We start from the raw sequence: 22293 nt of genomic DNA, 5'->3' as shown, positions 1-22293 counted from the left end.
CTTAGTGTCGAGTATTCTGTTGAATGAGAAATAACTGAAAATGAAAGACAGTAACTATCCAATAGAGGATTCTGTCTTATAACCATTGCACATTTGCATCAACAGACAAATGACATAGCCCTCTATGCCGCACACCTATTTGGAGTAATCATCATATGTTGAGGCTGATTACAAAATAGATATTGTACAAGCGCATTGAGGGATAACCATAAGAGAATTCTTGTACCAAAATTACAAACAACTTGTTCAATGACCTAACTGTTCTTACCATGAGTAGCAGTTGTATGAATTTGTCTATAAAAGCAAGTGGCGTTCACTTCATGGACTTAGCTTTAAATATCGTCTCCTTGAAGTACTTGAGTTCTAATATGCTCTCTCTGATATCATCCATGGCTCTGTGTTTCTTTTCTTTGGGAGGGGCTTTCTTTTGATCTGCATGAGTTATGGCCATAGACATATGATGAGATTAGCATATGATTCAGCAAAAAGAGTTAGGATTTACCATTATTATCTAAGCACTGTACACTATTAGGTGTTTGTGTGGACATGCAAATAAAAAATTATAAGGCGTGATAAGAAGCACACACATAACAAATTGAGCAATCTAGGTATCAGGCCAATAGTTTGATTCATCAAACAATTCAACGAAATTTGTTTACTCAGAATTTTCACGATCAAATGGAAATTTTACAGCAAAGAGCTGGATTTACCTTTAGGATACCAGCGAATGCAAAGAGCCCTTACACTGCTCACATCAACAATTACATGAGAGAAAAGACTAGCCAAATCTGGCATATATTTCTGCCAAAACAAAAAATCTGGTTAGGAGGCCAAATAGTGCAAATAGTGCCAATAGAATGGAAGGAGAAAAGTAGTACAAGAAACTAAACAAATGCTAAAAGAACAAAGGCCTCTCAGTCTGTCGAAAACGAAAGAAGCTTTCTAGGCTGGCATACATTTCATAATTTATGACATAACTTCAAGAAAAAGTACAAACAGATCACAAGAAGATCATCAATAAAATTGGTCGGAATAATCAATTGCCACTAAATGAAACTAACTCCACATTCATCTTCTAGCACATGCAATTACCCTTTTAAGAACTGACCAGAAAATTATTAAAGCAAGAATAAGAGGAAGTTTATGCAAGAACCACAGATGACTTAGCCATTTGAAATAGCACAGGAAAAGAAAAAAAAATTAATGAGATTTGACCCTTTGCTATTTTATAGATTATGTCCTGGCCCAATTATCATCTAAGCACCCCCAAACTCAACTCTGTATGACCAGGTTAAAGGAGCAAATATCCAATGTTTGTTTCAATTCTCAATAGAAAGCATGCACGCTAAACTGAAAGTGATATGGCTCGACTTACTACCTTCAAAAAGAGAAAATCCATGTACACAGAATTGCCAGCTAAATGAGGTTTGTATGTACCAACATTTCTTTTTACAAATTCTATGACCTGCACTTAAAAAAATATATAACTGCAAAGTTTTTAAAAAAAGAAAAAATGCATCTAACTAGAATTTTATAACCTATAGTTAAAGCATAGCATGTAGGGAGAATAGGAGATTCTTATTCAACTAAGATAATTAAAGCAAACCACTTGATGAAATTCTTGCTGACCTGCTTTTCAGCTTCTCTTTCGCTAATTGTACTTTGTAGCACTTTCTTTGTCAGTCCTAAAATAATTTAGGGTTGTTAGTCATGGTTCCTGATCTATTATTCCATAAAAAAAAAAATTTTAAAAGAGCAGAAGGATGCTGCAATGGAAATTTACACATCAGAACACAATTTGTCTTGAGCCACATACCACTAGCTGCATGATGATTTTGACACCATTCCCCCATTCTATCTAAACACTCTTTTGACTGATGGATAACCAGATCAGGACCCTGAAAGAGAAAATATTCTGAATTAGAACTAAGGAATACGGCATTAGGAAAGAGGCCTTTTACTTCAACAAAATGCATATGCATTATTAGGTTAAATGACATTAAAAACAGAAAATTCTTTGACCAATTTATAATTATCAAAATCATACTTTCTTCAAAAACGATGCTTTGTTTTAACAAAATATCAAATGCTTATCCGAAATCAAGGACACTAAAATGGAAAAGAAAAGAAATAAATACCTCCTATGATTTAGTGAGACTGCCATCTGTAATTATACAAGCTATCTCCAAGATTCTATTAACCTCAATATCCAAACCTGTATAGCAACAGATATAAACAAGACATGAAATGAAATGCATACCATTTTGACATCACATAATCACCATTACGGTGACTAAATTAGTTACAAATAACACTTTGCTTACTTACCAGTCATTTCCAAGTCAATCCACACAATGGGGTAACTTGTAGTTGTCCGAGATCAACACCGAATTCGATTCACTCTGATTCTCTTGTTTATCTGTCGAACCCTTTCCATTGCTTTTGCTCTTACCTGTAGCAAAGGCAAATGTCATTCAATAATCAAACACTTGTAATCACAATCTTCAGCATATAACCTTTGGTGGGTTCATCACCATTTTTTATAGCCCTAAACTAGATATTAAAAGATTCCACACCAACACCACAAGCGTGCATAGAATCAATAAAGGAATAAACTTTTGAGTAAATAAAAGAGAAACCCAAAGGCCAAATGATTCAAAGAAATAAAATTTAATTAAAACCAAACCCAAAAGGCAAGTAACTGGGTGTTTGAAACTGAAAGATGGACCTGAAGTTTTGGAAGTGGAAGAAGAGGCGGAAGGGGGTTGATGGTCTTCGACGTGAATCTCCAGCACCGAAAACGCATTTGAGAGACGGTCCATTCTCTTTCTCAGGCCTTTGGTGCAATCTGAAACCGGTCTCCCAATTTTTTGAAACGATTTTTTTACATACAGTACAGTACAACCTTTTTCCTCGTGTTTTTCTTGTTTTGTGTCTGATTAAAAATAATTTCAAAACGATTCTTTTAGAGATATGCCGCACTTCTATTTACATTTTAATTAATACAATCATGCTTTAGAGTTTTTTTTTTTTTTTTTTAAATATAGGTTTGAGTTTTTGTTGAATATACATAAATTTTGTATTGTATTGTATTTATTTATTTTATATTTAATATCTGTAAAATATAAAAATTATTGTTATAATTATGTTAATTTGTAAAAAAAAAAATTTATTTTTATCAAATTTATGTAATTTTAAATAATATGATTTTATATTTTCTTAAAAGTGTAATAATATGAAGTACACAAGCTACAAAAATCTAATAAAATTACGCAATATTGTTTAAAAAATAATAATTATACAATTTTAAAAGATTTTTTTTTATTCTGATTTTTTTTATTTTAAAGTTTTATTTGGACAGATAATAAAATTAGTTGTGATGATATTAAAAATAATAATTATAATTATAATTATAATTAAAAAAATTATTGTAGTTACAATTCAAAAAATTTTAATAAAAAATTTATGTTAATTTAATTTTTTTAAAATTAATATTTGAATTTAATTTATGATTAAATTAAAATTAATAATAATTATTATTATAATTACTATTGAAAAAATTATTATAATTGTGATTAAAAATTTTAATGAAAATTTTATATTAATTTGTAGTCATTAAAATTGATATTTAAATCGGTGAAATTCAAATGGTGACTAAGCAAAGAAAAAATTACGAAAAAACAGAAAGAATCTAAAAGACCAGAAGTGAACTAACTACCCCGAGCAAAAGGCAAGACACGTTCGTCGCTTACAAAACTGAAGTGAACTTAACCTAGTTACCGGTGACTCCTAAGTTACAAAAAATGGCGGCTTCTCCAAATGACGAACTTTCTGAGACTAAAACACTAGATTCCGCCGTCCAAAACTCCCAAACCAATGGCCAAGATTCAATCCCAGAAGATCCCCAACCTCTTCATGAAGCAATCCTGCCGTCCGATCGCCAATCAACGGCCGACACCAATCCTGGAGAGAAACGAAAGCGGGAGGAGGACCAAGACCCGACCCAGAACCCGGCCCCCAACCCTCTATGGAAAACCAGCCTTTGCTCTTACTTCAGACGGCAAGATGGGTCCTGCAGCCATGGCAGCACGTGCAGGTACGCGCACGGCGAGGAAGAGCTCCGGCCACGGCCGGATAACACGTGGGACCCGACTTCGGAGAGGGCAAAGAAGGCGATGAAGGGAGAGAATGGGGAGAAGTTGGCGGCGAAGGAAGAAGAGGAGGAGAAGGAGGTTATGATGACGGAGATGGTTATGGATGGGGAGGATGCTGAAGGTGGTGAAGAGTGTGGAGACCCTCAATTGAGTAAATGCTTGGTGCATTTGCCAAGGAAGTGGCATTCGGATAATTTGAGGAAGTTTCTTAGTGATCAAGTAAGTGTGTTATAGGTTTAAGTCTTCACATTCATATACTGAGTTTACTTTAGTCTTTTTCGGTTTCAAACAAAAGTATGTTTGCTATTCTAAGTTCTATACTTTCTCATATGAATTATTTTCTTTTTCCAGGGAATTCCTTTTAAATCTGCAAAGAAAAAGAAAGGCATGGTGGTCGGTTTTGTGAGTTTTGAAAGTGCTGAACAATTGACAAGTGCAGTTGAGGTATCCCATGTTTCTGTTATATACAAAATCAGTGATCCATACACATTCTATGAATTTTCTGACTGGTATGTTAAATATCTTCAATGTGAAAGGAGCTGGAAGGAAAATCTTTTGGCAACAAGAATTTAAAGGTTGCAAATATCATTCCTCGATCATTTGAGAGGAAAGTCAAATCAGCAATGGCTGCGCCTCTGAGCTTCCAACAAAATATGGAAGATGCATCAGTTAAGGAGAATGCTGGTGTCTCTATTGCTTCAAATGGAATTGAAGATGGTGCTTCAAATGATGATGGTTCTGCACTGGATGATTCAGCCTCAAAGGCAAAAAATGCCCGTGATGCTGTCACTCCCCTTGCACATATGCCTTACGGTGATCAGTTGGAGCATAAGAAGAATTCTGTCAAGCAAATGCTCAAAAAACTTGTTAGAAACACTTTTCTTCTGTTCTGTTTTTGCTATCGTAATTTGCATTTTCAATCTTTATCAGACTCACTGTTATTAATTATTTGGCAGACTAGAAATGCGCGTAAAGCTTGTCCTAATGGTGTTTCACTTCCTGAATGGGTTCTTAAGTCTAGGGAAAGAGGTTTGTTTCACCTTTTACTCTTCCAAAAGTGATCCTCACGTTGGACTTATATGTAAAAGTAAAATAATTTGAATTTGCAGTTGGATAATACTTGTTCATCACTTCTTTAAATTCAAAATGAGAATAGTAGGGTCACTTATGGCCTTTTTTTTTTTTAAATCCCCACTTGTATAGGTGGTCTTCCATGTGAACTAGAAGGCATAATTGAATCTCCAGTTGTAAATGGATACCGCAACAAGTGTGAGTTTTCTATTGGATATTCTCAACAGGGCAAACCGACTGTGGGGTTCATGCTTGGAAATTTTAGGTAAAACTTTTAACCTGTTTGGAAACTTGGGCATTGGAGTTGTGCCTCTAAAGACGAATCCTTTCAGGGAGGGTGTGACAGCGGTTGAAGAGCCTGTGGACTGCCCAAATGTTTCGAAAATTGCTTGCAAATATGCTTCAATCTTGCAGGAATTTCTGCAACATTCAAGCTTACCAATTTGGAACAGATTTAAAAATACAGGATTCTGGCGTCAGTTAACTGTATGTCCTTTTGCCAATAGCTTTGAGCATAACAAATTTTACCAATCTAGAGACTATCGCCGTCTTTTGTTCCAATGCGCTAAACTTCATTTGGTGGTAAAGTCCGTTGAATCTTCTGTTCAAATTCTATTTCAATTTACAAGGTGCGAGAAGGAAGATCAGCTGGGAAGGCTGTGGACGAAAATCTTGAGGCCAATATTTCAGAGGTCATGCTCATTGTTCAGGTTTGTGTCTATTCTGAAAGCTCTATTCTCATTGTTCATGTTATCTTTTTAGCCATATCGTGTGCTGATTAAGAATAAATAGAGAAAATAATTTTGCCTCAAGCTGGGAAATTTTTTCACTTGGGTGTGTAGACAGTTTTTCTTCATGGATCGGGTTAAATGACTAATATACCACCTTAGAGAAATGTATACATATCTGCTAACTTGTTTCTTATACACTGATCACATAGGTTTGTTCTGTTGGGTTTGGTGATGCACAAATAACCAGTGAGTTCGAGAGGCTGGCTCAAGCATTTGCAGCAGGTGCTGCTGCAAATTCTCCTACTCTGCCTCTAACAGCTTTTATTGTTCAGGTACTTTTTCCATCATAATTTGGTTGTATTTAGCTAAATCATTATATAATTTGTGTTCCATCATAATTCTTTTCTCTTTCTGGGAACAAGGGCACTATGCTTGAACTATATCTCTACCCTTGCAGTCGCATGAGCTAAGCCAGGTGGCAGTGGCATATGTTGTCTCTTCATCTAATTGTTTTTTTTTCTCATTGACTTTGTGGTCTTTGTTTTCATCCAGGATCATCAAGGAATATCAAACGTGGCACCAGCTGATGCTCCATTGCGTTCAATACCCATCCTGAAGGCAGAAAGTGTTCTTGAGCTGGAGACAACCAATAATGTTGTAGAAGCAAGAATTCATGATTGTATAAGCAATCTTCAGTTCTCTATATCTCCAACAGCATTTTTTCAGGTTAGGACCTTGAGCCTCTATGGATATCTGTTTCAGTTGAAGCATTTTTATGGTAATTCTGGATAATTTGCAATGGCAACGCTGTTGCAGGTCAATACCCTAGCTGCAGAGAAATTATATTCACTTGCTGGCGAGTGGGCTGGTTTGGGTTCTGATACCTTGCTGTTTGATATATGCTGTGGGACCGGAACAATTGGCCTTACATTAGCTCATCGTGTTGGTATGGTAATAACACTATCCATTTCCTTTCCTTCCTCTTGTTTATTGTCTCATACATGATCTAGACTCTAGTCTTGAGTTGTATGACATAGTTTGAGCACCATATTGGATAACAACATAAAAAATGACAAACTTCGAGGCTTTTTGATGTTGTTATTGTGAAGTATTAAATTAAATGATAATGTTTTCAGTTACTTTGTATATGAAATAGCAGATTCTCTCCTTTTTAACAATTGAACTTGTTTTGCAATGAAATCTGCAGGTTATTGGCATTGAAATGAATGCTTCTGCAGTTCAAGATGCTCATAAGAATGCCGAGATTAATGGGATAAAGAATTGTAGATTCATCTGTTCAAAGGTTTAATTTGCCTGCTTGCATCCTTGGTTCTCTTATTTTGGGTTTGGGGGTGGGGGCAGAGTTCTATTGTTATACTTTTACAAACAGCATTTCATTTGGGGTTATTTTCCTCTTTGCTGTCTTATGAGGAACAGGCTGAGGATGTAATAGGCTCTCTGTTGAAGGAGTACCTAATCGTGTCTGAGAAACAAGGTCAACTTTCAAGTGCCTTAGAAAGTAGTGACAAAGGAATAGTTAACTGTGAAGAGAAAGATGCATACGCAACCAGTGCACATAATGATGGAGAGAGCTCATGCCAAGAGCCTGAAAACTGTTATTCAGAAAATGATGGAAAAGAGATCCAAAATCAACTTCAGGAGAGTTCCACTCCAAAAGATGGAAACTCTTCAGTGCAGCTATTCAAAAATGTCATTGCTATTGTTGATCCTCCACGTATGGGACTTCATCCCACTGTAAGTATTATTTCACTCTTGATATACCGGCGGTTGTCTATGTTGCAATTCCTTTAAGCTTTATGAATATGACATGTAGTTCATTGTTGACTTCATTGTTGCCTAGTTTAAATTTGATCCCCATCAAGTAGCAGTTATTTCGAAGATTGTGGACCTATACTTTGGAAGTTCCCTCTGGAAGTGATGTTGACCCAAATTCAACATTTCCCTAATCCTTCTTCCAAGTAGTTGGCTTTAATTTTAGATGTTGTTCTTCTGTCTGCAGTTTATTTGTGCAAAACGTATATGCTTTTAGAAAATTAAAGGTTTCATTTAAATGCATATCCATCTTATCTTAGAATCTTGGACCTCATCTGTGTACTAAACAAAACAAAAACTGCTTACCATTTTGATGTTTTCTGAAAATGCAGGTGATCAAAGCTTTAAGAACTCATGCACGTCTACGTTGTCTTGTGTAAGTTCCCATTTTGAGCTTTTTGTATCCTTGCTTTGTTTGTTCCGTCGCCTCTCTCCTCAGCCTGAATTCAACCTTCTTTCTGTTCCTAGGTATATTTCCTGCAATCCTGAAAGCTTAGTGGCAAATGCCATTGAGCTCTGCACACCATCTCCTGAGAAAGTTGAAAAGGGGAAGAAAGACAATCGGGGATGGAGGAACATGAGTAGTGCTGGTTTAGCAAGGCAACGAGCCAAGTCGATGCCTGTTTCAGAGCCTTTCCGACCTGTAAAAGCCATGGCTGTTGATCTTTTCCCGCATACTCCACACTGTGAAATGGTGATGCTCTTGGAGAGATAATGTGGCCTACTCTGTTTGGTGATTATATAACTTTATATCAAGTCAAACATGAATATAGTGCAGAAGATAAGTCTACCAACAGAAATTTTGAAGCTCAAAGTTGTTTCCTTTCTTGTTAGCATTAAAACTTTTGCATAACTGTTGTATTTATATTTTAAATTTCGTAGTGAAATTTCCCCGACGAGGGTGAACTGCCCTCCACTTTTTCTATCTCCATTTAGTTGACTTGCTGAGACATGATATTGGGGTATCCCGCTTTGGGCTATTTTATATATATGCTACATCAATTCTTGGCTGACCCTTCTGCAAAATTTGAAGTTTGAGCCCATGATCCAACCTATCAATAAGACAACTCGTCTTCGCTTCTGTAAGTTGCTATCACAAATGGGTGATTGGGTCCACTCGTTTGTTATCTCTACTCTGAAGAGCTTGAAAATTTTGCCAGAGTCGCACTAAGGAAATTAGTGGACCTCTATAGGATAATTAAGATGGACTTGTCTCCACTATGAATAGTAAGAATTGCGTGGATGACCGATGACGGGTCTCGTGGGATATACAGTAGTGGCACAGATGCCCCAGCCTTATTGCCGAGATTTACCCTAGCCTTTCTTTCTCCATATTTCCCTTCCCAAGTCCCATCCCATCCAACCCAATGAACATGTTCTTGCCTTTATTTATCTTTATGCAGTAGTTTCTTCTCTGTTTTTACTTTTGTTTCATGGTTTTTACCCTGAACAGATAGGAAAATTAAAGCTCCTTTGTTATAGTTAGAATCTCATTAGCCATTTCGTGCATATGCCCACTACAAGGACTGGTTGGTTTTGTTAGGTTTATGTTACCATAAAAAATCTTTCATGCATGCCTAACGCAACAATGGAAGACCTAATTCATTCAATCCCAAGTCCCAACTCACCTTTGGTGAGATCGTTTGAGGTCCACACCAGCCTTTTCTCTGCTTTTCATTCATGGTTCTTATTCTTTTCAACCCTCCTCTCACAGGCTGGCAGTTACACCTTTTTTTAGTATTCAAATCCCTCTCTTCTACCAAACTCTCTCGAGAATTCGATCTTTCTTTGACTATTACATATGATTTGGATATATTTGCATAAATGAATAAAACAGAACTGAAATCCCAACACATTTTGACGTGTAGAAAATGGTATGAATCATGTCGTCTTATTGGGGTCAAATTAATGTTTTCATCGTCATTCGTCAGGCATAAGTACAACGGATAAAGTCATTATAAAACTCCTAGTGGTGGGTTTCCTTTTGTCAGATGCATTATTTTCTTTCAACAGTTAAGCACTTAGCAACCATGAAAGCTCTAAAAGTCTTTGTCCACTTCGTCAATTTCCACCCTTTTGGGGTCCCTCCATTTCTACCCCTGGATTTTTTATAATCTTCAAAGCGACATTAATTATTTTATCCACATATTATCTTCTCCCCCACCGTTTTTGGAACAGTCTTTCTCGTCACTACACTCGCCTGCAGTCTTCCACTAATACTCTGGTCAGCTCAAAAGCAAAAAAAGAAAAAATTACACCCTTTTTTACCATGGTACAGTATTTGATTTTTAAATTAAAGTGTGAGGATATTAATAGAATATTAAACTTTTAATTTTAATGATTAGATTTTAATTCTGGTAACTTTGAATATCAACCTAATTAACCTAAATAACTAATGATTTGAACTTTACGAGTGGGGAAGCTTTATGGTCTCTGCAGTGGGAAGTTAATATATGACCAGAGATCAAGGTGTTTTTGTGGAGGGTGGCTTGGGACATAATACCAGTAAGATCAAATCTTTTGAATAGAGGAATTGAGCTGGTTGATAGTTTCTGTGTTTGTGGATCCAAGGGTGAAGCCATGTCTCGTTTTTTTTTTTAATGCTATTGGAATCGAGCTTTATGGGAAATTATGCTAAAACCTGTCAAATTGCCAACTCTAACATGAATCCAACCTGTACGATCAATCATGAATTCAACCTCTGCCAAACCTTGTCAAATTGCCAACTTCTGACATCATTTATGCCCAAATAGGTGTGGATTAGTGTCTGGTTAGATAGAATTTAATTACTAAAGTTTAAGGAATGAGCATGAAACAGTAGTGACCATATTGACAAAAAAGTATACGTGTTTTTGAATAAAGCAAGCGCCACAAAGACAAAGACAGAACCATTTTGACTGTTACAGATTCCAATGCTTTTAGGACATGAAGATGAGATCAACTGCACCTGCTTTCCTAGAAGTTCTCTTCTAAAAGGAAAAGCAACCAAAAAGACAAAAAGCAAAGGTTGGGTTTCTGTAAAAAATGTAGTGGCCAAGCGCAAAAGATTCATCTTCAGACTATTCTAAATAATCTTAAACCATTCAAAATTTGAGTTTTCTTGCCAGAATCTTGACAGAATGACAGGATATAGGCCCTTTCTACTTGGGCTGAAGAGAATAAAATATACAGGTAATATAAAATTAATATCCTTTACATTTAAATTAAATCTCATTAAAATTATAATATTATTTTTTATATTTTATATGTATTTAACATGAAATAAATATGTTAAGAATATTCAAAGCTTGGTGATTTTCTCGTGAGATGAGATGAAATCCAATTATTAATATGTTACTCATGTCTCAGTTCAAATAAAAGCTGCTGTAATGAAAAAAAAAAAAAAGGGGAAAATGAAAGAAGAAAAGAGGGATTGTCAGAATGCAGGAGTGGACCAACGTTGCTTACTTTGCTGCTTTCCTAAGGATATGACCACCAACACTATGAATTATTCAATGTAAATCAAAGCTACAGCATCATTCCTATCATTTTAATAATTAAACCCTTAATAAATTGGTACCATAAGATTCAGAAGGAAGAAGGAAAAAAAAAAAAGAAGAGATTTTCCCCTTAATTTTTTAATTGCCATTACTAACGAAAACAAACAAAAAAAAATCATTAGACGATCTAGTTTTCCAAAATTCACATTATAAATCCTTAAAGGCAGACACAAATAATATGGAATATGTTTTTATTTGATAATTTAGGGTTTGTCATAATTAAGAATCTCTCAATAAATTAGGGCGGCATGCATGCTTGGCCGTAAATGAAGTTCACATCTTTCACTCCTTATCTTCCGATGCCCCAACAATCTCTTAACTTTAGCCGTCCAATCTTTTCTCTTTACAAATAACAATTATTCAAAGTTCAAACCGCTCAATCTGAAATTTTTAGGTCATTTGGATTTCATTACTGGACCTCAAAGCTCGGTGAACTGTTTAATATAAAATTGAAATAAAGGAGAATTTTATGTTATAACAGTTGATTTAATTTTATCTTTATTGTTGCATTAACATTTAAACATATATTTTTATAAATTATTTTAATTATATATTATAATATTTAATTTTGTTAGTATAATAATTAATTTTATCATTATAATTTTCAATCCCAAAAAATTAATCTCATTTACTGTCTAAGTAATCCTTAGATAGGCTAACAAATTGCATTAAATTTAAACCTTACAAATTTCCAATAAATAGTCATTATTAATACCAACAAGTTTCTCCTAGGTTTGGTATGAGAAATTCTTTTCATAGCTAAATTCTCACGAGAAAAAGTGAGCTTGAGAGAGACTTGACACATAGGAAACCCTGAAAAGCCAAGAACAACACGTAACATTTATTAAGACGTTGATCGGGCTCAGCTGCTTTTAACAGAACAAGAAGAAAAAAAGGAGCAATGGTTGCAGATTTAACAATTGAGCCAAGAAGAAAAAATGGGGTCTCGTCCTCATGCACTGGGATGTAAGGGATCAGACAATAAAGAAGTGAAAGTGTAACTCCAGACATTTGTTTGATGTTGGTGTGGACTGAAGTCAGGAGAGTACAGTGGGGAGAGATTGTGTCAGTAAGTAGGCCATATTTCCCGTAACCTTTTGCCTTAAATGAGAAACATTGTGCCTAACTCCCTATTTACTCAACTTCTTCACCTCCCACACTTTTCGGGATAAACCCACGAGCCTACAACAACTCTTCTTTTGATCTTCATCTTTCTTTCCTTTGTTTGTATCTCTTTTTAGGCTGCAAAGATTTTATTTTTTTTTTTGGTTTCTGAGCCTGTTAATTTTGGGTTATTATTAGTTATTGGTGGGATTTCTTTGATTTTGTTCATGAAAAATGGAATCTGAAGAGAAAACTGTGATTGAGGAACATGATGTTGGAGGTGCTGCAAGCCAAGGAAGAGATGCTGTTCCTGTTCAACAGGTATTTTCTAGCTTCTTGTTTCTGCCTTTTGAGTTCTGTATTATTTAATTTTTCATTTTTATTCTTTTTTCTTTGTTTCTTTTATGTTTTGGCCGAGTACTATTATTACTGTAGAGAATTTAGCTTCATGGCAAAGGTTTTGAGACCTTGAAGAGAATTTTCATGGCTAGCTCCAATTGTGGTTTTTTATGCTCTACAAATAATTGTTTTGAATTATTTTCTGTTTGAACAAGATGGGTTTCTGCAACTGAGGATTTTAACTCGTTCAGTTCTTTCTTAAAAGGCTCTGCATCGCTTCGGACAACTTTTTAGTTTTTAATTCGTTTTTGGATCTTTTGGCCTATATATGCCAGCTGAGCTATGCTTTAATTGTAATTTTCTCTGAATACAGTCGAATTTCACGACAAAATAAGTTCAGAACCCGCTGCATGCGTTTACTTTGAGATTTCATAGCTGGATATGTGGTATAGTGCTATAAATCAACTGTTCTAATTCAGCTTAGGTGCAGATCATGCATGCTTACTTCATGTAAGATTTCGATTTAGGCCTTTTCCCATGGCTATTTGTTTTTTTGAGGAAAATGGACCAGAAATTAATTCAACTTCAGTCTGGTGGACTTGAACCGTGTTGCTGATCTTTCTAATGTTTAAGGGGAATAATTGTACTGGCGAATTTGGAATTTCACAATTAATCCTAGAATAGTAGTTAAACATGGGCTGAATCACTCGGTTATCTTTGGTTTGGAAGTAGTTTCTCTTGGTACATTATCCCCTTGGGGCATAGCTTGTGTTGGAGTATGAAAGTTTGTATAGAGATTTTAAGTTCAATTACCTAAAAAGGAATGAATTATTTTCAAAGAATTCTACTTTTTGTTTCTGTGAGTCAGAGAATCTATACCACAGAGCTAGTCTATGTGTCTACCTCACTTTGCATTAAAATCTATAGTACTTTTAGTGTTTTCTTCAAAGCTTCATTTTTGTAATAATTTTTGTTTATTGAAACACTTGGAATAAAAATGGTTAGCTAGTTTTAATTACTAAAAGCAACTGTCAAGGGCAGTTCATCTTTGTATATTTTCTTGTATAATGATAAATTGTTATTGTTTGTTTTTCAGGTTGAAGATTCAACTGGAATAACTGAGGAAACGATTCATGCTCATCATTGGAAGCGAAGCAATCTCTTTCTAGAGATACCCTCTAGAACTTTGGAAGACTCTTCTCAAGAGTCTGTCATAATAAAGATGCCTCCAACACCTAGTCTGACTCCCAGAAAAGTGAATTTTCTCTTGACTCCTAGTCCATCTGATGCAAGAATTAGTGGGTCCCCAGGTCCCTCCTCATCTAAAGGCAAATCATCCTTGAAGAGTCTCATACCAAAACTAAGCTTCAAGCATAGAAGTATTAATTCGGATATCGAAAAGGCTGCAAACTTTGCTCCAGAATCTTCTTCCACTTCACTAAGAGAGAAGCCCTCCATCTCGAGGACATTGTCACTTACAAAGATATTTACTCCTCGGATAAAAAGGACATCATCACTGCCTGTAACTCCTATTGCAAGTTCAAACCCGGAATCTGCAAGCGTTGGAAGCGTAGATGGCTCTGTAAATTCTAGTGTAAGTTTTGTGATATTTTTTCATGATTGTGTGTATATTTTATTGGATCTGAATTTTCTATTCTAGCAATGAGCACGGTGAACATTTGGAGTGTATCTACTTGGATTGACCTATTTGGGTTCTCGGTTCTCACTTTAATGCTTAGGGGCATGGTAGTTAGTTGCTAGAACTCATGTGTGATGTAACATATATATAATCTTTTGACCTGTTCAAGTGATGTCTTAATGTTAAATAAAGAGCATCTGAAACTGTCTGTATTAATGTGAAGTAGAACTTACTTTTTATAAATATTTCCCGATAAACAGATTTCTCCTTTCTGAAGTTAGTCATTTCCGTAAAAGGATTTTAAATGTCTGTTGTTTCAAGTTGTTAGTTCCTTTGCAGAGAAAAGGAGGCATGCTGCAGATATCTCGCTCACTTTCAGTTCCTGTAAACAACAAAGAAGGAAAATTAAGGAGAATGGATTCATTTTTTCGAGTGGTTCCCTCAACCCCACGAGTAAAGGAAGGAGAAATAAGTTCAAGTGCTTCTGTGGGACCTGATGCTGGTATTTCATTGTCTTTAATCATTCATTTATGCATGTATATATATATATATGTGTGTGTGTGTGTGTGTATGTATGCCTATGTTTATTAGCACAACTATATAACAGACCATAGATTTTGAAGTTGTCATTTCATTTTAATCCATATAAACTTGATAGCATCTGAAAATTTGTTGTCAATTCCTTTTCCTCAAAAGTCCTTTTGGTTTCCAAGATGAGATAGGTATCAGAAATGAAATCTTAAATTATGAGAACACTTTAACATTAGACTAGAAGCTTTCAGCTATCCATGTATTTAGCAGAAAAATAAAGCATTTAAAGATTTTCAGCCGTTTGTGTTTGTCAGTAATCCTTTTCCTTTCTATGATAATTGCATCCTACATCAGTGGAATCTCTTAGCCAATTATTACAAGCCAATGTCTTATCAAAGTCTTATTATTTAGAAAACAGTGACCCTGATGGTGAGGACATACCTGAAGAAGAGGCTGTTTGTAGAATTTGTCTGGTTGAACTATGTGAAGGAGGTGAAACACTTAAGATGGAATGCAGCTGCAAAGGCGATCTTGCTTTGGCCCACAAAGACTGTGCTGTGAAATGGTTTACCATCAAAGGCAACAAGACATGTGATGTGTGCAAGCAAGAGGTTCAGAACCTACCTGTCACTCTTTTACGAATCCAAAGTATACGAGCTAGAAATGGTGGAACAAGCAGAGCTCTTCAGGCTGATGTTCATGCATACAGGTAAAAATAATTTGTTACTGACTCACTGGTTTTTCTCCTAATGGATGGCATTATATACCTATGATTGCTGAAAACTTGTAGGATACAAATAAAAATATGGGATCATGTGTAGCTGTTTGTTTCCAACCTGCAAGATTCTGTGTGTTTGCTTCTCCCATGTTTGAAGTTATCTTCAATGGTAGAAAAAGAAAAGATGTAACACACACAAGTAATGCAAGATGAAATCTAGCATGTTTCATTATAGAATTTATCATGAGGAAGGATGTCTTATGGACTTGCAATGTCTTTCTCTATTCAATATGCCCTTCTTCTGTTCCCTTGTTGTAAATTGTTTATTTTGGAACAGGAGTTTTCATGTGCTATTGGTTGATGTTTGTATGTTATGTCTTTGGCTTCCAAGGGCAATGATGCCTGGCTTTAGTTCATCCAACTATTATCCCTGCTAAATAGTGTGTAAAAACTGAATTACAGAAGTGCTCTATCTTGTTCTATGTTATCTCCATGTTTTGTTATTTTTCTATATTCTGAGCTTATTGGTTTGATTTTTGCAGGATTTGGCAGGAGGTCCCTGTTCTTGTTATCGTCAGCATGCTTGCATATTTTTGTTTTCTTGAGCAGCTTCTGGTAGGCTAAGTGGTTTCTCATTCAGATTTTCCCTGTTTTACTACTTTGTATATTTGAGATCTATCTATATATATTTGTTTACCTGTAGGTTGGAAAAATGGGTACTGGAGCAATTGCTATATCTCTTCCATTTTCTTGTGTGTTAGGCCTCCTTGCATCTATGACTTCGTCAACCATGGGTAGGCTGGCAAACACCCTTGAGCTGTATAATTAATATTTTCAAGATTTTCAATATCTGTTTAACATGTTTTTACGTTATTTTCTATTTCCTTTTTTCTTTTTCTGTTGGGGGGGGGGGGGGGGGATATATCATGTCTGTTCACCTGAAACAGGAATATAATCACCATAAATTGATCTAAGTTATTATTTATTAGCAGCATTTTAGATTTCATCATTATATTTTTAGGTTAGATGCCAGACTCCAATTTCATGCACATGCATGCTTACACACACAGCAGACACTTGCAGTGGATAAGAGGAAACCATTGTAGACTAGGCTGGAAAATACTGGTATACTGATGACAGTCACAACTCTGAAATTTTACAGGAAAGCCAAATGTTGATAATATTTTCTGACTTAAACCTCTTGAATCTTTGTATTCAGTGAAGCGAAGATTTGTCTGGGTTTATGCATCAATTCAATTTGCTTTGGTGGTTATTTTTGCTCATATATTTTATTCGTTGGTAAGTGGTTCTCTCTACCTTTTAGCATCCTTTTCCTTGCAGTGCTGATTCAAAAAGTCAATTTTTTCAGTAAGGTTGTAAAGGGTTGGGAATGAATTTTTGCATCCTGGATTGATGATTATATGTGACTCTATTCAGCATGATAATTCCATTGGTAATTTAATTAGATAAAGGACACTACAAGCTGTGAATTGTCAGGCTTGTGGAAGTGTTTCACCAACCAACCAGACAAGTTAGTATCATCTTGCCTTGATTTGTGCATTCCCAATCAGTGCTAGTGCTAATGCTTGCAAACTTTCCTCGTTGCGAAATATCAATGCACTGGTTATCAAGCCACACATTGGGTCTATACTCTAGCTTTATTCTTGTACCAAAATCAATTATGGACATTATAAACATAAAATTTGTGTAAAACAAGGTTGAATAGAATCAATTCACTTTTAATGGTTTGTGGCATGCAGGTGAAAGTACAAGCAATTCTATCAGTTCTCCTTGCAACATTTTCTGGATTGGGTGTTGCAATGAGTGGTAGTTCTATCATCGTTGAGATCCTGCGATGGAGAAGAAGATGGCGTGCTTGGTCAGAGCAGCAGCAGCAGCAGCAGCAGCAGCAGCATAGTTTGCAAGTGATGACTCGACCACCAGTCCAATCTCCTAGAGCTGTTAATTCACCTAGGAGAGGTCCTAATGTAAACCGGCAGAATGCAGAAACTTTGGTGGGAGCTGATTTGGTTTCTTACTTAAGAGCACAACATTGAGGCTCCCACACTGCATTTGTAATTTACTTGAAGATGAAGCATTGTTGCTTCTGTAATATAAACCCTATAGGCTCTCATGCATTCCACCATTTAGACCAAATGAAAAAGAAGATTCAAAAACCACATACCAACTACCCTGCAAATTAATGTAAGTTTCTGAGGTTTATCTTCCAAGAGATTTCAATGAATTAGGTTGTAATGTGTTTGCAAAAGGGTATAAAATGAATACATATTTGCAATTTTGCACTGTTTTAATGCAGTTTCTTCTTCTCCAAGGCTGTTAAATGCACTATTAAGAGTTTATCTTTCACCAACAAAATAATGAAAAACAAATAAATAATAGGTTAATAATTTCATAAAAATGTAATGTTCTAAAAGTTTTTTATTTATATCATTAAAGATGTAAGATGCATAAAAACTCTTGATCGATGGTGTTGAAACGATATAATAAATTATAAATGTAAAATAAATAATTTATAAACGTAAGTCATAAATTTATAATTATAAAAAATTTATAAATAAAATAAAATTAATATTTGAAATTTTAAATAAAAATTTTAAATACTTCTATGAAATATATCAACTAAAAGATTATCCCATGGAATTAAAGTACTTGCATTGTTGATTATGCCTTGATTAAATTTGTTTTAATTACTCTTTCGTGCTTAATTAGAGCTTAGAAGTTTTGAGTCATTTCAATCATGTGATTAGCACGTGATGTTTTTCCGTTGACTAGGGCATATTGGTGTGCAGTGTCGCATAACGTTCGGACATAAACTCCAGATTACAGAACAGAACTGAACACTTTGTACTTACAAAGGAACAGGAACTCTAAGCAGAACAATTCTCCTGCAAAATTATGAACCTTTCCACAAGATTTGCAGTAAAGCTGCCTCTTTTCAGCACTCGTGTTCCTCTCCGAGGTGCTCTTTAATCCACAACTTAATCGTTAGTCTCTTCCTTATTTTCTCTCTTCCCCCCCCCCCCATTTTTTTTCAGTATTTTTCTGTGTAAAGTGACATTTGATTGATTTTATTTTTAATTAAGGGGCTTCTTTGAATAGAACCATTGGTGGGTTCTGAAAATGGATGATTTGGGACTGCAATTTTTTTTCTTTTTTCCTGTAAAGGTTCCATTTTTTGCTGAATGTAGGCTGAGTATGACGCCCCGGTTAAAGTTCTCTTGGTTTTTAGTGTTTCTTATATAATGTTTTTCCTATTCCTTTTGTTCATGTCGCTGTTTCATTTTTGAGCTTAAAAAGGCATCTTAAAGCGTTGGATGATATCTTTTAGGGGTGCCCAAGTTGGGGTTTCTGCCATTTTTACGTCAAAAGAGGAGATTTCAAAGTGGTTTTTTGAAGAAAATGGCTACGAATGTGGAAAAATACGAGGTGGGTGTTGAAAGCAAGTTGGGGTTGGTTCACCCTGCTACAGAATTCTATGCTGATGAAGCCATTGAAGCTCTCAAAGTTGGGAAAGTTATTGCAGTGCCCACCGATACACTTTATGGATTTGCTTGTGATGCTTGGTATCTGCCTGCTTCATCTACTTTCCCTCGTTTCTTAGATGCAAAAAATGTGTAAAATGTAAATGTGACTTGTTAGCTATACTTCTTCTTTTCTGTGCTTTTAGCTATTCGATAATTTGCAATTCCAACTACGTAAAGGAAGGAAATGGTCGAGTGAAGGATACATATGTTTTTTTGTGCTGGAGTTAAAGGCAAGAATTAATTTATTAATTCAAACTTTTAACTTCTTAAGCCAGCTTTTATGCTATATTGGGTGATCAATAGGAGAGAAAATAGGGAGCTAAGTAGCTAAATTGCTCAGATCAATCTTATGGTTGAAGGAGAGAAAGGGAAACAGAGGTATGGAGTGAGGAGAATAGTTATTCTTTCTTCCTTTTTGTTTTTAGCTTAGTGTTTTCTGAAGAGTTATCCTTGGATGAATACAAATAAAACGGATTAAAAGCACAAAATATGAACGTCGAGTTTTATGAATTGAGAATTTCAGCTATTAGTGGGTGAAAACTTAATCATTTGAGAAAGCAAAGTTATACTTTTAGAGTTCATATTGTTCTCTGGAGTTACTGGAATTTATCTAAACTTTCTTGGAGAATCTGTTCTCAATGAAATTGTTATATCAGAATCATTGTTCAATGATTTCACAATATGAGCATCAAGACCATGAAAGGTTGTTCTAAAATTTCCACTAAATGTCTTCCATTATTTTATCATTGTGTTAAATAATTTATTTCTACTGAATGGTTTGGAATGATTACTCAGCCTTTAAATATCAGCAAACTTTATTTTGCTTCATCTAGAGTTTTACTACTTCCTTTAATGGGAACACTCATGCAGTTCTTCAGAAGCAGTAAATAGGATTTATGAGATCAAAGGCCGCAAGCATACCAGTCCTCTTGCGATCTGTGTTGGTGATGTGCCCAACATAAAGCGCTTTGCTATCACAGACCATTTACCTGATGGCTTACTCGATTCTCTCCTGCCAGGACCTGTTACTGTTATACTAGGGCGAGGTTTGTGTTTTTGCTGACGAAAAAAGAAGGAATTAGTTGCCACCTATCAGTTTATCACTGTGGTTGTCAAACTCAAACATAAGATGTTTGTGGCTAAAATATAATTGTGGTTTATGTTTTTCAGGTGAATCAAGCATCCTTGAGAAGTCCTTGAACCCAGGATTAGATAGTATAGGAGTGCGAGTGCCTGACTCTGACTTCATTAGGATTATTTCCCGTGGTGCAGAAGGTGCACTGGCTCTTACAAGTGCTAACCTAAGTGGACAGCCAAGTAGTGTGAGCATCAAGGATTTTGAGAGCCTGTGGGAACACTGCACATATGTTTATGATGGTGGTGTGCTTCCGGCAGGTCGTGCAGGATCAACAGTTGTGGACCTTACGAAGCCTGGAAAGTACAGGATTCTTAGACCTGGAAGGTAAGGATATAATTGAGTCAAACACTTTCATAATCTTATTGTAATGTTAGTGAATGCTCAACATAACTTTGGCTTATGAAGAATATAATTCCACTTCAAGGAACTGCCTTTAACATATAATATATGTTTCATCATATATTCATTCATTCATTCATTCTTACCATTTAAAGTTGTTATTGCCAAATTTCTAGGCCTAGACGGATTTACATATATATGTTTTCCCATGTATTTCCAGTGCCAAGGAAGAAACTGTTACAATCCTTGAAAAGTATTCTCTTCTTGAAGAGGCAGCAAGTGGTTGAAGATGAAACCCGATGGTTGTTATACGGAAAAAAATTATTCTTTCTGGGCACAGGAGACAGAGAAGTGATCCTGTGGTCATTGTATTACTGTCATCAAAACATATTCTTGAGTTGTATTTATCAGGTTCCACTAGACACAATCCTGGATATGAATTTGAGTGGATAGTTAAAAGAACAGGTTTTACACTAAATCATGAAATGGCGGTGTGGGTTTTTTTTTTTTTTTTTTAAACTTCAAAATCTCAAACCTTGTTCATTATCTGCTTAAATTACATTATATGCTGTGTTAAACTGTCAATTTATGCAAATGAGGAAGGGGCTAACATCTTTTGTTTGCACTCTCCAACCCCAAAGCAACAAAATCATGAAAAACATGTATTCTGTTGACAGGAAATGTAGAGGAAGTCATATCAATCTAGAATTCTACATGGACAGCAACTTGCCAAACTCGTAATTCACGTGTTCTAACGAAACATTGGATCGTGAATTTCGTGGGAACCTAACGAAGTGTTTTTGTTGAAAATCCTGAAAACCTACGTCCTTTTAATCAAGGAGATAGGGAACACTGTTTATTGTTCCACGCACCAATCCCAAGGAGCCACGTGGGAGTAATTAACTTCCTGTGACTGAATATCCTAGAGTTGCCTATGTTAGATTCCTAATTGTTACCAAGTTTCTCGCCGCCTAATTCTAATGATTCGTCACTGTACCTTGGGAATTTTGCAGTTAATTCCTTGTATTATGGCCTAATTGTGAAGTTGGGCTAGGATAAGTCAATCTTTGTCTTTCCTTTGTTTTTTATTTACATTAGACTACTATAATTTTAAGTTTTTTTAAGGGTCTATTTGAAAATATAAATAATAAAGCTATCAAGTTATAATTATCTAAATTTAGTCACTAATTAAGATAAAAGATGTAAATATTAAAATTTGAACCTTATCATTATTAAATGTCACTTAAAAAAATTGTATTAACTAACTAAATTAAATTTTTCAATTTAGTTTTTTAATTTTGATAAAAGATAAAGTTAAGTTTCCTAACTCTATTTAATTTTCCTAAGAAAAATGTGAGGCCAAAAAGGCATTTCCTTATGGGAGATTCTTTCCATAATTTTTCATTAATATAATTGAAAAGAAAATTCTTATTACAACTTTCCTTGAAAACTAATATGGTATTTAAGTGAATTTTTAAATATTTTCTTTTTTCTTAAAAAAACCGTATATTAAAAACCTATCCAAAATTTCACAAAATACTTATAAATCTTAAAATTTATATTGGATAATATTAATTAAACATGCAAAAATGTAAACTTTCTTAAAAATAAA

At 35.1% G+C, this 22293-nt stretch overlaps 3 protein-coding genes and 1 pseudogene across 6 annotated transcripts; 3 read left to right on the top strand and 1 right to left on the bottom strand.

Annotated features, from left to right (window-relative positions):
• Positions 1-31: 31 nt before the first annotated feature.
• On the bottom strand, positions 32-3360 carry LOC111285192 (oligoribonuclease-like; annotated as a pseudogene). The gene is made up of 8 exons (XR_016342686.1): positions 2729-3360; positions 2329-2452; positions 2139-2215; positions 1817-1898; positions 1630-1685; positions 1379-1465; positions 711-801; positions 32-432 (listed from the first exon to the last, which is right to left on the bottom strand). The product of XR_016342686.1 is annotated as an oligoribonuclease-like (transcript).
• Positions 3361-3784: 424 nt separating this feature from the next.
• Positions 3785-8720, top strand: LOC111286218 (zinc finger (CCCH-type) family protein). Its single transcript, XM_022876087.2, has 14 exons — positions 3785-4373; positions 4506-4598; positions 4691-5020; positions 5111-5183; positions 5358-5490; positions 5558-5711; positions 5855-5935; positions 6166-6288; positions 6509-6682; positions 6773-6907; positions 7164-7259; positions 7394-7711; positions 8122-8165; positions 8258-8720. The coding sequence occupies exons 1-14, from the start codon at positions 3804-3806 to the stop codon at positions 8502-8504; spliced, it is 2571 nt and encodes an 856-aa protein (XP_022731822.1). The 5' UTR covers positions 3785-3803; the 3' UTR covers positions 8505-8720.
• A 3454-nt stretch (positions 8721-12174) lies between these two features.
• LOC111286117 (RING/U-box superfamily protein) lies at positions 12175-17971 on the top strand. 2 transcript variants are annotated; one of them, XM_022875918.2, is made up of 9 exons: positions 12260-12397; positions 12631-12753; positions 13868-14365; positions 14750-14912; positions 15353-15650; positions 16202-16274; positions 16363-16453; positions 16879-16958; positions 17420-17971. In XM_022875918.2, exons 2-9 carry the CDS (start codon positions 12667-12669, stop codon positions 17714-17716), a joined length of 1587 nt encoding a protein of 528 aa, XP_022731653.1. In that variant the 5' UTR covers positions 12260-12397; positions 12631-12666; the 3' UTR covers positions 17717-17971. The 2 variants fall into 2 exon arrangements, with proteins under 2 accessions (XP_089617935.1, XP_022731653.1); XM_089761809.1 differs by having other exon boundaries at positions 12175-12753.
• Positions 17972-18480: 509 nt separating this feature from the next.
• Positions 18481-21159, top strand: LOC111285177 (DHBP synthase RibB-like alpha/beta domain-containing protein). Of its 2 annotated transcripts, none has more exons than XM_022874474.2 (5): positions 18481-18639; positions 19009-19243; positions 20075-20250; positions 20375-20666; positions 20902-21159. In XM_022874474.2, exons 1-5 carry the CDS (start codon positions 18576-18578, stop codon positions 20966-20968), a joined length of 834 nt encoding a protein of 277 aa, XP_022730209.1. In that variant the 5' UTR covers positions 18481-18575; the 3' UTR covers positions 20969-21159. The 2 variants fall into 2 exon arrangements, with proteins under 2 accessions (XP_022730209.1, XP_022730210.1); XM_022874475.2 differs by having other exon boundaries at positions 18517-18664.
• The last annotated feature ends 1134 nt before the right edge of the window (positions 21160-22293 follow it).

The sequence above is a fragment of the Durio zibethinus genome, chromosome 6 (genome assembly GCF_047325235.1).
Source record: "Durio zibethinus cultivar Kanyao isolate XHJ-2024 chromosome 6, ASM4732523v1, whole genome shotgun sequence".
NCBI lineage: Eukaryota > Viridiplantae > Streptophyta > Magnoliopsida > Malvales > Malvaceae > Durio > Durio zibethinus.
Note: the sequence above shows the minus strand (reverse complement) of the source record. Positions and strands in the feature narration are given on the sequence as shown.

Bases quoted from the DNA above. Each gene is read 5' to 3' on its own strand.
- LOC111285177 (XM_022874474.2), top strand. From the start codon at position 18,576: ATGAACCTTTCCACAAGATTTGCAGTAAAGCTGCCTCTTTTCAGCACT. The intron at 19,244-20,074 runs GTATCTGCCTGC...ACACTCATGCAG, and splicing joins GGATTTGCTTGTGATGCTTG to TTCTTCAGAAGCAGTAAATA. The intron at 20,251-20,374 runs GTTTGTGTTTTT...TATGTTTTTCAG, and splicing joins TACTGTTATACTAGGGCGAG to GTGAATCAAGCATCCTTGAG.
- LOC111286218 (XM_022876087.2), top strand. From the start codon at position 3,804: ATGGCGGCTTCTCCAAATGACGAACTTTCTGAGACTAAAACACTAGAT. The intron at 5,491-5,557 runs GTAAAACTTTTA...GAATCCTTTCAG, and splicing joins TTCATGCTTGGAAATTTTAG to GGAGGGTGTGACAGCGGTTG. The intron at 6,289-6,508 runs GTACTTTTTCCA...GTTTTCATCCAG, and splicing joins TAACAGCTTTTATTGTTCAG to GATCATCAAGGAATATCAAA.
- LOC111286117 (XM_089761809.1), top strand. From the start codon at position 12,667: ATGGAATCTGAAGAGAAAACTGTGATTGAGGAACATGATGTTGGAGGT. The intron at 14,913-15,352 runs GTATTTCATTGT...CTTATTATTTAG, and splicing joins TTCTGTGGGACCTGATGCTG to AAAACAGTGACCCTGATGGT. The intron at 16,454-16,878 runs GTAGGCTGGCAA...CTTTGTATTCAG, and splicing joins TATGACTTCGTCAACCATGG to TGAAGCGAAGATTTGTCTGG.